General features: G+C 47.7%; 1 protein-coding gene across 5 annotated transcripts in view; it reads right to left on the reverse strand.

The window, feature by feature from the left end:
- ZDHHC14 (zinc finger DHHC-type palmitoyltransferase 14) overlaps positions 1-13,826 on the reverse strand; it is a 112,230-nt gene that overhangs the window by 27,550 nt on the left and 70,854 nt on the right. For all 5 annotated transcript variants that reach the window (XR_009553614.1, XM_060205276.1, XM_016185445.2 and 2 more), the window contains exon 3: positions 13,463-13,621. Coding sequence is in view for 4 of the 5 variants with exons in the window: in XM_060205276.1 (XP_060061259.1) it covers positions 13,463-13,621 (159 nt within the window). In the remaining variant the exon portion in view is untranslated. The remainder of the gene's footprint in view (positions 1-13,462; positions 13,622-13,826) is intronic.

Here is a 13,826-nt window from a genome sequence, read left to right on the forward strand (position 1 = left end):
CTGGAGCTCTGCTTCCCCAGAGCCCTTCCCCACTAGGGAAAGAGAGAGGCAGGCTGGGAGTATGGATCCACCTGCCAACGCCCATGTTCAGCGGGGAAGCAATGACAGAAGCCAGACCTTCCACCTTCTGCATCCCACAATGACCCTGGGTCCATACTCCCAGAGGGATAGAGAATAGGAAAGCTATCAGGGGAGGGGATGGGATACGGAGATCTGGTGGTGGGAACTGTGTGGAGTTGTTGTACCCCTCTTATCCTATGGTTTTGTCAATGTTTCCTTTTTATAAAAAAAAGAAAAAAAATAGGCAAAAGTCCAATCCACAACTAAGCTACCCAAGGTCACCACATGAAGAGATAAGGGTCAGTGTGGAGCCGCCCACAGGAGAGCGCCATGATGAAGGTGCCCCAACCAAGAGAGGGAGTGGCTGCAAGTTGTTGGTTAGACCCAAGTTCTTGGTTAGACCCCTGCACCCACATTCCCTGGGGAGCATGCTCCATCCCAGGCTGCCGTCATTCATATGCTAATTGTCCCAAATTCCTGTTGGGGTCACAACACTTATGTGGTGGCCTGGGGTTTGATCCTGAGGCTTTGCACATGGTGGCATATGCACTCAACTGAGTGAACCACCTGCTTCTCTTTGCTTATTTATTTGTGTAACATTTAAATAAACATGTGAACACTTATCCATGTAAGTACATATGCATATGCATATTTATATAGTCATAGTGTTAACCTATTTATTTTCATGTAAGGATAAGGATTGAACCCAGGGCCTCCCGCATATGTGATACCACCGAGCCACTGTTTGGGGCCAATCTTTATTTTATTTATTTATTTTCTCTTTTATTGTCTCTTTTTTTATTGCTGTTGTAGTTATTATTGTTGTTATTGATGTCGTCGTTGTTAGATAGGACAGACAGAAATGGAGAGAGGAGGGGAAGACAGAGAGGGAGAGAGAAAGACAGACACCTGCAGACCTGCTTCACCGCCTGTGAGGCGACTCCCCTGCAGGTGGGGAGCCGGGGACTTGCACCGGGATCCTTATGCCGGTCCTTGCGCTTTGCGCCATGTGCACTTAACATGCTGCGCTACTGCCTGACTCCCCCAATCTTTCTTTTTTTTTTTTTTTTAAGTGGGCAGAAGATAGGAATAGATGGTTCTCGTTTATTTATTTTGAAGATTTTATTTATTTATTTAATATGAGAAAGAGAAGAGGAGAGAGAAAGAACCAGGCATCACTCTGGTACACGTGCTGCTGGGGCTTGAACCCAGGACCTCATGCTCGAGAGGCTAATGCTTTATCCACTGCATCACCTCCAGACCACCTCCCGACCTTTATTTCTAAAGGGAGGGAGAGACACCCCATTCACCCTCCACCATCTATGAAGTTCCCCGTCTTTGGCCTTGGCCCTCTCGTTGTGGTACCAGGAAATCAAGCCCAGGGTCTCTCCGTGCATGGAGCTCTCTCTCCTGAGCTATGGACACTGGACACTTTTACTTACTTATTTTTCATTTTTATTAGTGATTTAATATTCATTTACAAGATCCTAAGATATCAGGGGTACAATTCCACACTGTTCCCACTACCAGAACTCTGTGTCCCCATTCCTTCTGGAAGCTACAGTGGTTTTCCCAAAGTCACATGTGGGCTGACTATATCACTATCTATCTGTCTATACTTTGATTTTTTATTTATTTTATTTTTTTGCCTCCGGGGTTATTGCTGGGGCTCGGTGGCTGCACTATGAATCCACTAAGCCTGGAGGCCATTTTTTGTTGCCCTTATTGTTGTTATTGTTGTCATTGCTGCCATTGCTGTTGGATAGGACAGAGAGAAATCGAGAGAGGAGAGGAAGACAGAGGGGGAGAGAAAGACAGACACCTGCAGACCTGCTTCACCGCTTGTGAAGCAACTCCCCTGCAGGTGGGGAGCCGGGGGTTTGAACCAGGATCCTTACACCAGTCCTTGTGCTTCAAGCCATGTGAGCTTAACCTGGTGTGCTACCGCCTTGCCCCCTCTAGCTATATAATTTCCCCCCATATTTTCTAGGGGCGACTTCAAGACTCCCACCCTATTTGTTCTGAGACTCACTTTCTCTCTTTTAAGAAACAGAGTTCCAGCCCCTCCTGCCTTTCTAAACCTTCCCTGAAACAGAGAGACAGGCAGGTAGACCTGAGCACTGCTCCCACCTCCATCTTACTCCAGACGGCCTGCAAGCATTTCCCTTCTTACAAAATCTGGGTGACAGCATCTCGCGCTCTGCAGCTTCAGGCCGTCCGCCCACATCTGGCTCCCCAGAGCCTCTAATACATTTGAAAGATCACTCTGGATATTTAGAAATACAGAGCTGATCAGGATAAAATTACACATTCATGGAGTGTGTGTCTGGGGCCTGGAGTCACCTGTGACTGATTTCTGCATTTCTCAGGATATGAGACTATATAGGATATATAGGTGTCACCTCATCCTCCACCAGACCATCATCCTGCTGCACTAGACAGTTCGGCCCCCAACTTCAGCTTAGTTAATGCCCCTCAGTCCCTGAGTCAATGGATCATTTCCTGTTGAGAATCTATGGACCGAAAGCAGAAGGAATTGTGGGCTGTGTACGTAATTAGCACATGGCTGATGTCATGACCTATAGCAAAGCATGTCAACTCACAAGGGATGGTGGGGACTGGAGGCTATTTAAGCAAGTGTCTGATGGACTTTCAGCCTTTTTCAGCTCTGCGCCGCTATGTTCCATCGCTGGGGAGCCAGAGACGACCTGAACTGCCCCTGCGGCTCCAGACAGACTATGACCCACATAATCAACGACTGCCACCTCTCCAGATTCAAAGGAGGTCTCGAAACTTTACATCAGGCTCAACCTGATGCTGTTGACTGGCTACAGAAGAAGGGCCAACGCTAGAAGAAGAAGCTCTCTTCTTGTCTCCCTTACACTGTCGCTGTTCCTGTCTGGTCTTCTCCCTGGACCCACGTGACGCTGTTTCTTCCTACACGTGTAGCTGAACGCTGGTGAACTAACTTTAAGGACGAATGACTCCTGCCACATGTCTAGCTAGCTTTTTTCCTCCTATTTTCCTGTCATTTTATTTTATTTTATTTGCCTCCAGGATTATTGCTAGGGCTCGGTGCTGGCACTACAAATCTGGTCCTGATGGTCATCTTTGTTCCATTATTGTTGTTGTTGTTATTGTTGTTGCTAGATAGGACGGATAGAAATTAAGAGAGGAGGGAGTCGGGCGGAAGCGCAGCGGGTTAAGCGCAGGTGGTGCAAAGCGCAAGGACTGGCTGAAGATTCCCGGTTCAAGCCCCCGGCTCCCCACCTGCAGGGGAGTCGCTTCACAGGCAGTGAAGCAGGTCTGCAGGTGTCTGTCTTTCTCTCCCCTTCTCTGTCTTCCCCTCCTCTCTCCATTTCTCTCTGTCCTATCCAACAACGACGACATCAATAACAACAATAATAACTACAACAGTAAAACAACAAGGGCAACGAAAGGGAATAAATATTAAAAAAAGAAATGAAGAGAGGAGGGGAAGACAAAGAGAGAGAACGACAGACACTTGGAGACCTACTTCACCACTTGTGAAGCGAACCTCCTACAGACAGGGAGCCGGGGGCTCGAACCCGGATTCCTGTGCGGGTCCCTGCTCTGCTTCACATTACGTGTGCTCCACCTGGTGTGCTACTGCCCACTCCGCCCTGGTTTTCATGTACCTAATAAACCTGCCGTTTTGTTAAACCCCGAACAGAAGCCCAACAGAAGATTTTACTTGAACAATAATTTCCCACTGAGGAGTCAGTCACCCTCCACTGTCTCGTTTTGTCTCTTAGCTCCATTTGTGAATGGGGTTGTTCATCAGATATTTGTCCTTTTCCTTCGGGCTTGTTGTGTTCAGTGTGACCCCCTCCAGTTCCTTCCGGGTTGAAGCAAAAGAGAAGATCTCCTCATTCCTTCCAGTGAGTCAACATTTCATTGTGTAGACACACTGCAACTCTCTTGATCACCCATCTGGTGTTGGACACCTGCGTTGTCTCCAAATTTTGGTTGTACCAGATAGTGCCGCCATGAATATAGGCATGTTGGGTAGATACCTAGGGGATGAATTTGCCAGATCATCGGGTAGGTCCATTTTTAAAAAATATTTTTAAAATATTTATTTATTTTCCCCTTTGTTGCCCTTGTTGTTTTTTATTGTTGTAATTATTGTTGTTGTCGTTGTTGTTGGATAGGACAGAGAGAAATGAAGAGAGGAGGGGAAGACAGAGAGGGGGGAGAGAAAGATAGACACCTGCAGACCTGCTTCATCGCCTGTGAAGCGACTCCCCTGCAGGTGGGGAGCCGGGGCTCGAACTGGGATCTTTATGCCAGTCCTTGCACTTTGCGCTATGTGCGCTTAACCCACTGCGCTACGCCCGACTCCCTGGTAGGCCCATTTTTAACATCTTGAAGAATCTTTTAACTGTTTTGCACAAGGCATTCATTTGCATTCCTACCAACAGTGGAAAATAGTTTTTTTTTTAAATTATTATCTTTATTTATTGTATAGATACAGCCAGAAATCAAGAGGGTGGGGGGGGAGATAGCGAGACAGAGAGACAGCTGCAGCCCTGCCTTACCACTCATGAAACTTTCCCCCTGCAGGTGGGGACCGGGGGCTTCAACCTGGGTCCTTGTACACTTTAACATGTGTGCTCAACCAGGTGCGTCACCACCCATCCCCTGGAAAAACACTCTCTTCTGTCTACATCCTTACCAACCCTTGTTAATCCTGTCTGTGTTGCAGTAAGCCGTTCTCACATGAGTGACGTGGTATCATGTTGTCTGGATTTGTATCGCTCTGATAATCAATGGTTTTGAGCAGATGTTCATATGCCTGTTAAGTCATCTGAATATGTTGGTGAAGAATCCTTTCAGTTCTTTCCCTTATTATTAGTGGCTTTATTTGTTGCTTTTGCTGAGGTTTTATGATTTTTTTTTTTTTTTGAATACTAGTCCTCTGCCTCTGTGGCATGTAACTAACTTCTCCTCCTCCATGGATTGTGTTTCTGTTTCAGTGATGACTTCCTTTTCTGTGTAAAAAACTTTCCAGTTTGCTGTACTACCATTGGCTTATTTAATTCATTATTATTATTATTAGTAGTAGTCTGTCAGGGCAGTGTTCAGCTCGCTGGGGATTGAGCCGGAGAACTGAGAGCCTTGGGCTGGGAAGTCGTCTGCATAACCACTACACCATCTCCCCAGCCCACCCTTGGTTTCATTTTGCTCTTGTTTCTTCCTTGCTGTTGGGTTCAAGTCACAGAAGACAGTTCCAAAGCAGACATCACGTAGTGTTTTATGTTTCCTCTGCGGCATAGAGTTTCTCAATTGGCATAGAGTTCTATGACACACAAATCCCACGTTGTTATTTTCTCTCTGTCTTTCCATAAGTTCACCTTTTTTTGTTGTTGCTGATTTCCTGGAGAATGCTATCTGCTGGCATATTTATTTCTCTGTTTTCCAGGTCGCTAATTGCCCTCTTCCTGTTTTGTTGAGTTTATTTTGCTAGTCCGCCTCTGTCTTTTGGAGATGGACGTGATGTTCATTTACTGGCTTCTAAGTATAGTTTTGTTTTCTTGTACTAGACTTTAAAAAAACTTTTTGTCTCATTGGCCACCCAAGTAAACTTCCTGTTTGGGGAGAATCCCAAAATAAGTGGAAGGCTGCCCCCCACCCAGCCCGTAGAAGCTGAAAGTGGCTGGTTCTCTCTTTCTCTCTCTCTCTCTCTCTCTCTCTCTCTCTCTCTCTCGCCCATGGTCCTTGTACGCACAGAGGTCACCATTTAAAGCCCATGGCAGCAGCAGAGCTGACACCCAGTGGTGGTGCAGCAGACCAGAGCATCCTATCACAGGCTCCCGTGAGCCATCAGCCTCCAGGCCTCTCCTGGGTCCTCTAGGTCACCCAGCCTGGTCCTCCAGCTGCTTCTTCATGTCTATGAGATACCTGATAGTTTTCCAGAGATTTCTTTTTCTGTTTAGGTGAACGATTGGGTTGTCAAAAAAGAAAAAAAAAATCACGAAGCATCTTTGCATAGAAATACATAGAAATTTTGTCATGACTTTTCCAACAGCCCAATAGTTTTCATGATTAGAACTCAGAATTCTGGGACCAGGTAGTGGTGCACCCGGCTAAGCACATACATACATTACCAAGGACCAGGGTTCAGGTCCCCAGTCCCCACCTGCAATGGGGGAAGTTTCATGAGCTGTGAAGCAGATAAGCAGGTATCTCCCTGTCTCTCTTCCCCCTCCCCTCTCAATTTCTCTCTGTCTTGTTAAAAAGAAAGAAAGAAAGAAAGAAAGAAAGAAAGAAAGAAAGAAAGAAAGAAAGAAAAGGCCACCAGGAGAGGTGGATTCATTGTTCAGGCACCCAGATCCATCAATAGCACTGGTGGCATAAAATAAAATAAAATATAAAATAAAATAAAATCCCTTGCTCAACAATTTGTTTGGCTTTGTATGTTAACTCTCTTTTCAGCCACCAGGTTCAGATGCTAACATGATGCTGACCAGGCTTCCCTTGACAGACAACCCCACCAATGTGTCCTGGAGCTCCGCTTCCCCAGCCCCAACCTACTAAGGAAAGAGAGGCAGGCTGGGAGTATGGATCAACCAGTCAACGCCCATGTTCAGCGGGGAAGCAATTACAGAAGCCAGACCTTCTACCTTCTGCAACCCACAATGACCCTGGGTCCATGCTCCCAGAGGGATAGAGAATGGGAAAGCTATCAGGGGAAAGGATGGGATACAGATTTCTGGTGTTGGGAATCGCGCAACGTTGTACCCCTCTTATCCTATGGTTTTGTTAATGTCTCCTTTTCTCCTTTTTTAAATAATAAAAAAATGCTTAGAATTCTAAAATAATAAATAAATAAATAAATAAATAAATAAAAGAATTCTGTTGGCAACAGGGTCTTACTTTGCACCCCTCTAATCATCATCTTCTAAATCTCCCACAACTGCGGTTTGGATGTTCCTGGCCCCCAAGAATGATGGGAAAACGTACTTGGCTAGGCTTGTGTATTTCTGTGCTAATTTCTAGCTTCATTGTGTGTCATTGAATAATAAAACAAAACAGACTTGATGGGCCTAGACCTCAAATAAATCCCTCTCCATTGTTACTGGTCATGTCTATCAGGAACAACAAACTAGACCCCTTTGTGGCCCCCATAAGACCTTGCCCTCAACTTGGATCAACAATGGTAGAGAATGTTCCATCCTCTGAAGGAAGGATGGACAACATACTCTATGCTATACCTGAGGAAGATGGGTTGATATTGGGGCAGCTTGGAATGTTCCTACTGATGACCACAGAATGTGAGCTCAGATCTACAGGGAGGCAGAGGTCACATAGACTCCTAAGCTAATTATGGGCCCCAGATCACATCAAATCGATGGGGTTTACAGTCAACAATACTTATACACGCCTTTTCCCAGATTAGGGAGCTACTCTCATCCCTGATCCAGCTTTCTGGTCCTTTTCCAGCCATGCCATCATCTCCCCAGACAATAACTTGGATCTACCTGCATATCAGATTTCAGGCTCAGGCAAACAAACAAACAAACAAACATTAACACTACTATAGCTACAGGCCCTTTGGAATATAACTAAACTATGCCTACTAGCTGTCTACAAAATGGAGGACTCCCCAGCACTTCATCTGCACTATTCCAGCCTTTAGGTCCATGACTGGTCAACAATTTGTTTGGCTTTGCTTATTAACTCTCTTTTAAGCCACCAAGTTCCATATGCTAGCAGGATGCCGACCAGACTTCCCTGGACAGACAACCCCACCAATGTGCCTTGGAGCTTCGCTTCCCCAGAGACCTTCACCACTACGGAAAGAGAGAGGCAGGCTGGGAGTATGGATCTACCTGTCAATGCCCATGTTCAGCAGGGAAGCAGTTACAGAAGCCAGACCTTCCACCTTCTGTATCCCACAATGATCTTGGGTCCATACTCCCAGAGGGATAAAGAATAGGAAAGCTATCATGGGAGGGGATGGGATATGGAGATCTGGTGGTGGGAACTGTGTGGAGTTGTACCCCTCTTATCCTATGGTTTTGTCAATGTTTCCTTTTTATAAATAAAAAAAAAAGAGAGATAGATCATAGCAGGGGGAGGGTGGCAACACACGGGGTTAAGCACACACAGCACAAAGCAGCACAAGGACCAGCAGAAGGATCCCGGTTCGAGCCCCTGGCTCCCCACCTGAGGGGAGTCACTTCACAAACAGCGAAGCAGGTCTGCAGGTGTCTGTCTTTATCTCTCTCTTTCTCTCCCCCTCCTCTCTCAATTTCTCTCTGTCCTATCCAAAAAAAAAAAAAAATAGCCACAGGAGCAGTGGATTTGTAGTGCAGGCACTGAAGCCCAGCAAAATGAGCCCTGGAGGCAGAGAGAGAGAGCTTACAGCACTGAAGCCTCACTTAATGCAGTGAGAGCAGGCCTTGAACCCGGGTCTCGCACATGGCAAAGCAGCGCACTGTCCAAGGGAGCGACTTCAGTGAACCAGATTGGTGTGGTTACTTCCTGTACTATCCTACAAATAGTTAAAGAAGAAAATATGCACTGTGGAAGCAAATCTGAGCATAGATTTATTAATTATACATTTGAGTTCTTCATTTTCTGGGCCTCCGACTTGAAAGTCTTTTGCAGAACCATTATGCGGTCTCCCCAGCCCTCTAAATTGTCTTATACTTTGCTTACCTGAGCCATGGAAGCCAGAGATAGAGCATTACATCTCCCTAAAATCATGTTCACACCAAACTCTCCTTGCACTTTCGAACAACGGTTACTCTGCACAGCCTGATGTGATATCACCTGGTGCACTAAACCTCTAACCTCTTCCCGGGATGAAACGGTTCCCTTTGCCCTTTGCCCTTTGCCCGGGGCACTGGGGCCAGCACGGTGCCTCCTGCTGTGCTGTCTGTCCCTCGACCTGTGATCCCAGGGGGATGTCTCATCCGGATGTCTAGCGCCATGCCTGCTGCATGGGTGTTCATTAATGAAGACCAGCCAGCAGGTGGCTTATCAGGCACAGCCCACATGCTATGCTCAAGGACCTGGGTTCAAGCCCCAGGCCACCATATGGGAACGTCCGTGGGGGGGGGGGCAGAGCTTCCCAAGTGGTGGGGTGGTGCTGTGCTGTCTGTCCTCAAGAAAAGAAAATACGTGGGGAGTTAGGCGGTAGCGCAGAGGGTTAAGCGCACGTGGCACAAAGCGCAAGGACCGGCATAAGGATCCCGGTTCGAGCCCCCGGCTCCCCACCTGCAGGGGAATCGCTTCACAGATGGTGAAGCAGGTCTGCAGGTGTCAGTAAAAGAAAAGAAAAGAAAATACAGAAATACTTTTAGTCTGCCTGCACATTAGCTGTCAGGCTCAGACAAAAATTACTAAAGCCCCTTGGACTTCCTTGCTTCTTCCCACACAAAGACCCCTAGTTTCATCTGCTCTATTCCTACCTTTGGGTTTCTGTTTATGAAACAATTTCCTTGATTTATATTTTACCGTCTTTCAGATCTTACAAGTTGCAGATGCTACCAGGACGCCATCCTGATGTCCCTGGGCAAGACGACCTCACCGAATGTGTCCTGGAACCCCACCTCCCCAGAGCCCTGCCCCACTAGGGAAAGACAGAGACAGGCTGGGGGTGTGGATCCACCTGCCAATGACCATGTCCAGTGGAGAAGCAATGACAGAAGCCAGAACTCCCACCTTCTGCACCCCATAAAGAATTTTGGTCCACACTCCCAGAAGGAGATAATGAACAGGGAAGCTTCCAATGGAGCTCTGGTGGTGGGAACTGTATGGAGTTATACCCTGCTATCTTGCACTCTTGTTAGTCATTGCTAAATTACTAATAAAAATTAAAAAAAAGAAAAACAGATATGGGAATGAAGCTCAGATCCTGGGACCTAGGGGAACTCATTTGTTTTGGTTTCTGGGAGGATCAAAATGCCACCTCTCTCCCCTCCTCTCCCCTCCCTTCCAATTATATGCTTTTCTTTGGGGAATGAATAGCCCTCTCAACCCAAAATAACTACAAAGACATTCCAGAATACTTCCCCACAGCAGAAAGTGGATGGGAGTCCAAACCCCAGATATACCCAGACCTCTTCATATCTGGCACAAATGTACAGTGAGACCTGGGCTCAAGGCAACAGAGATGAGATCTGCATTCTGAGCTCAGACACCTCCTCAGAGAGAAGTGGCCGGCTCCACAGAGGTGTTTCAGCAGGAGGAGAGTGGACAGCTATGTCCAGGGGAGCAGCAGGGAAGAGAAAGAGAGAGGATGCAGAAGGAGGCTTCTTTTCTAAAAATGAGTTAATTAATGATTGGATAGAGACAGAAATTGTAAGGGTGGGGGGGATAGGGAGGGGAAGAGACAGCCTGCAGCCCTGCTTCACCATTTGCAAAACTTCCTCTCTGCAGGTGGAAGAAAAGGGGCTCAAACCGGGGTCCTTGAGTTTGGTGGCATGTGCACTCAGCCGGGTGCACCACTGCCTGGCCCCTGAGGTTTTCTTTCAAATCAGGAGACTGGGGAAACAGCGCAGTGGTTCTGCAGAAGACTCTCCTGCCTGAGGCTCTGAGGTCCCAGGTTCAATCCCCAGCACCACTATCAGCCAATGCTGAGCAGGGCTCTGTTGTCTGTCTATCTATCTATCTATCTATCTATCTATCTATCTATCTATCTATCTTCTCTGTATATCTCTCATTAAAAACAAACACACAAATAGGACTGGGAGATAGGATAATAGTTCTGCAAAAAGATTTTCATGCCTGAGGCTCTGAGGCTCTAGATTCAATCCCCAGCACAACCAGAAGCCAGAGTTGAGCAGGGCTCTGTTGTCTGTCTCTCTCTTTCTCGTTAAAATAGATTTTTTTAAAAAAAGAAGGGACACAATTTCTATCTTCAGTTTAATGCAGCACCAAGGACGTTATGCAAGCACAATGATGCTGAGAAAAAACTTGCAGGCGCGAGGTCCTGAGTTTGATTCCTGGCACTACACGTACAGGGAGGGAAGCTCAGACTCTCTCTCTCTCTCTCCCTCCCTCTCCTGTCACTGACAACTAAGTAAATCTTAGGGCTGAGGGACAGCTCACCTGGTGGAGTATAGTCGTTACCATTCTCAGAGTCCCTGACACATGGAAGCGCCAAGCACAACAGGTGCCGTGGTGTCTGTCTGTCTGTCTCTCCCATCACTCTTCCAGGCTGAAAATTTAGAAGAGGGAGGAAGGAGAAGGAGGAAAAGGAGGAGAAGGAAGAGAAAAAGGTGGAAAAGGAAGAGGTCGAAGGAGAAGGAGGAAGGTGAGGAAGAGGAGGGATGATACCACAGTACAAAACCTTCCCCCAGAGTAGCGGGGGTGGTCTCAAACTCAGGTTCCTTGCAGGACAAGCACGACCTCTCCGAGGTGAGCTACCTTGCCAGTCTTCCCTGTCTCTATCTTAATTAAAAAGAAAGAAACAAAGAAAGAAAGAGAGAGAAACGGAAAGAAAAAGGAATTTGCTGAGATGGATGGAATAGCATAGCTGCAAAACCCAGGCAGGCCATAAAAACACATCAATAAAGCCTTTAGAAAACAAATAAATGTCACAGTGATAAAGATGCGGGCACTGAGTAAACTCCGGCTCACAGATAACTACTCCCTGAATGACAATCGGGACCAGCCACTCGCCCTTCAGAGAAAGTCAGCAAAACAACAGAAAACCTCACATGACCAAGTACAAGATGACGTGCTTTGTATTTCACCGTCTTTCAGACACCTAGTTGCAGATGCTACCATGACGCCATCCTACCTTGCCTGGGCAGACAACCTCACCCATGTGTCCCGGAGCCTCCCCTGCCCACAGCCCTGCCCCACTAGGGACAGACAGAGACAGGCTGGGGGTGTGGATCCACCTGCCAACACCCATGTCCAGCGGAGAAGCAATGACAGAAGCCAGAATCCCCACCTTGTGCTCCCCATAAAGAATTTTAGTCCACACTCCCAGAGGGGGAGAAACGATAGAGTGATGATGACTAGAGGAGGGTTCTGAATCCCAGTTCCATCAGGACCCAGAGAGAGAAGAGGATAAAAGGAAGGACACTCAGAAATATAAGAGGTGTGGTGTGACTTAGAAAGGAAGAGAAGGCAGGACCATACGGGGGAAAAGGACAAATATAAATAATGTAGACAGTTATAGAAATAATAGTCAATCCATATCTGTGACCTTGGGAGAACTGCTGTAATTTCCAATGGAGGGAATGGGGACGCAGAGCTCTGGTGGTGGGAATGGTGTGGAGTTAGACCCCTGTCATCTCACAATCCTGTAAATCAATATTCAGTCACTAACTGAAATTTGTTTAAAAAGGAAGAAAGAAAAGCAGGAGAGAGAGTTCAGACGGCTTGTGGATGGGTCTGGGGTGTCCACCCGGGTGCTTTGAGACCACAGTCCACAGTCTTGGCTTACAAATTCCTGGCTCCACAGGAAAGACAACCACATTCTGAGCACACGTGCCCTCCCCTGCCCCAGCAAAGGGGACGAGGAAAAGCAATTTCTCTCAGTTGATAAGACCCAGACCAGGTCTGATAGGGCAAACGTGGGCTTCCTACCAAACTGGAGGTTTTGAGAATCAGGACACAGAGGACCGCAGACACACGAGGGAGGGGGAAAGCGCTTTGCAAGGCAAAAAGCGCAGGGTGACGCTGCCTTTTCCTCGAGAAGAAGCAGGACTCTGGGTCTGAAGCGACTCGGCAAGAGCTGACCATCAGGAGTGCCTCTCAGGCTGCAGGGGAATGGGTTCAAGCCCCAACGCACTCTGGTCCCCACCTGCAGGGCAGGAATCTTCAAGAGCAGTGGAGCAGTGCTGCAGGTGTCTCTCTCTTCCCTTTTTTCTCTCTCTCTTTTTAATATCTTATTTTATCATATTTATTATTGGATAGAGACAGAGAAATTGAGAGGGGAGGGGGAGATAGAGAGGGAAAGAGTCAGAGAGACACCTGCAGCCCTGCTTCACCACTCGTGAAGCTTCCCCTTTGCAGGTGGGGACCAGGGGCTTGAACCCGGGTCTTTGTGTGCTGTGAGGTTGAGTACTTAATCAGGTGTGCCACCACCTGGCCCCTCTTCCTCTGTCTCTCCCTCCCTATCTCCCCTTTTCCCTCTCAATCCCATGAATAAATAAGGGGATGAATACAGTAGTGCCACTTAGGGGAGCGAGGTCTGTTTAAGGGATTCTCTGATCTACCCGGGTCTCTGAGCCAGCAGGACCCTGTGTTTCCTCTCCACCATCTCTCTTACAGGATGAGAGATGCCGGCGACGACTCTCTGGATTGCAGAGTCTAATCCGAGGTCACCACGGCCACCGCCCACGCCCACCCCCCCATTCAGCACAGGGATCAGAGGCTCCTGGGGTGGGGTGCCCCCAGTCTCCTCACTTACCTACGCAGTTATCACACAGGCTGCAGTGGGAGGCTCGGGGCGGCCGGAAGATCTTACAGGTAAAACAGTATTTGAGTTTCACCGTCTGGCCATTGATGATGACTTCTTTGGTTCTGGGGGGCGGGCGGTACCCCCCGGAACTGCTGCCATTGGTGATATCTAGGGAAGAGAAGAAGAGGCTTGGGTCACCGGGCTTTCTCCTTGGGGCTGCTCAACCTGGGGTCCGAGTGTCTGGGAGCTGTGGTCACTTTGGGGAAACCTGGAGACAGGTCAGACCTAAGTGCAGTGTGGCCCACAAAGCCTCCTGTCCCACCCCCTCCTTCCCCTGGTCTTATAGTCTCACTCAGTGGGCGTGGCCATCTGG

This window comes from Erinaceus europaeus, chromosome 13, assembly GCF_950295315.1.
Source record: "Erinaceus europaeus chromosome 13, mEriEur2.1, whole genome shotgun sequence".
In the NCBI taxonomy this organism is placed as follows: Eukaryota; Metazoa; Chordata; class Mammalia; order Eulipotyphla; family Erinaceidae; genus Erinaceus; species Erinaceus europaeus.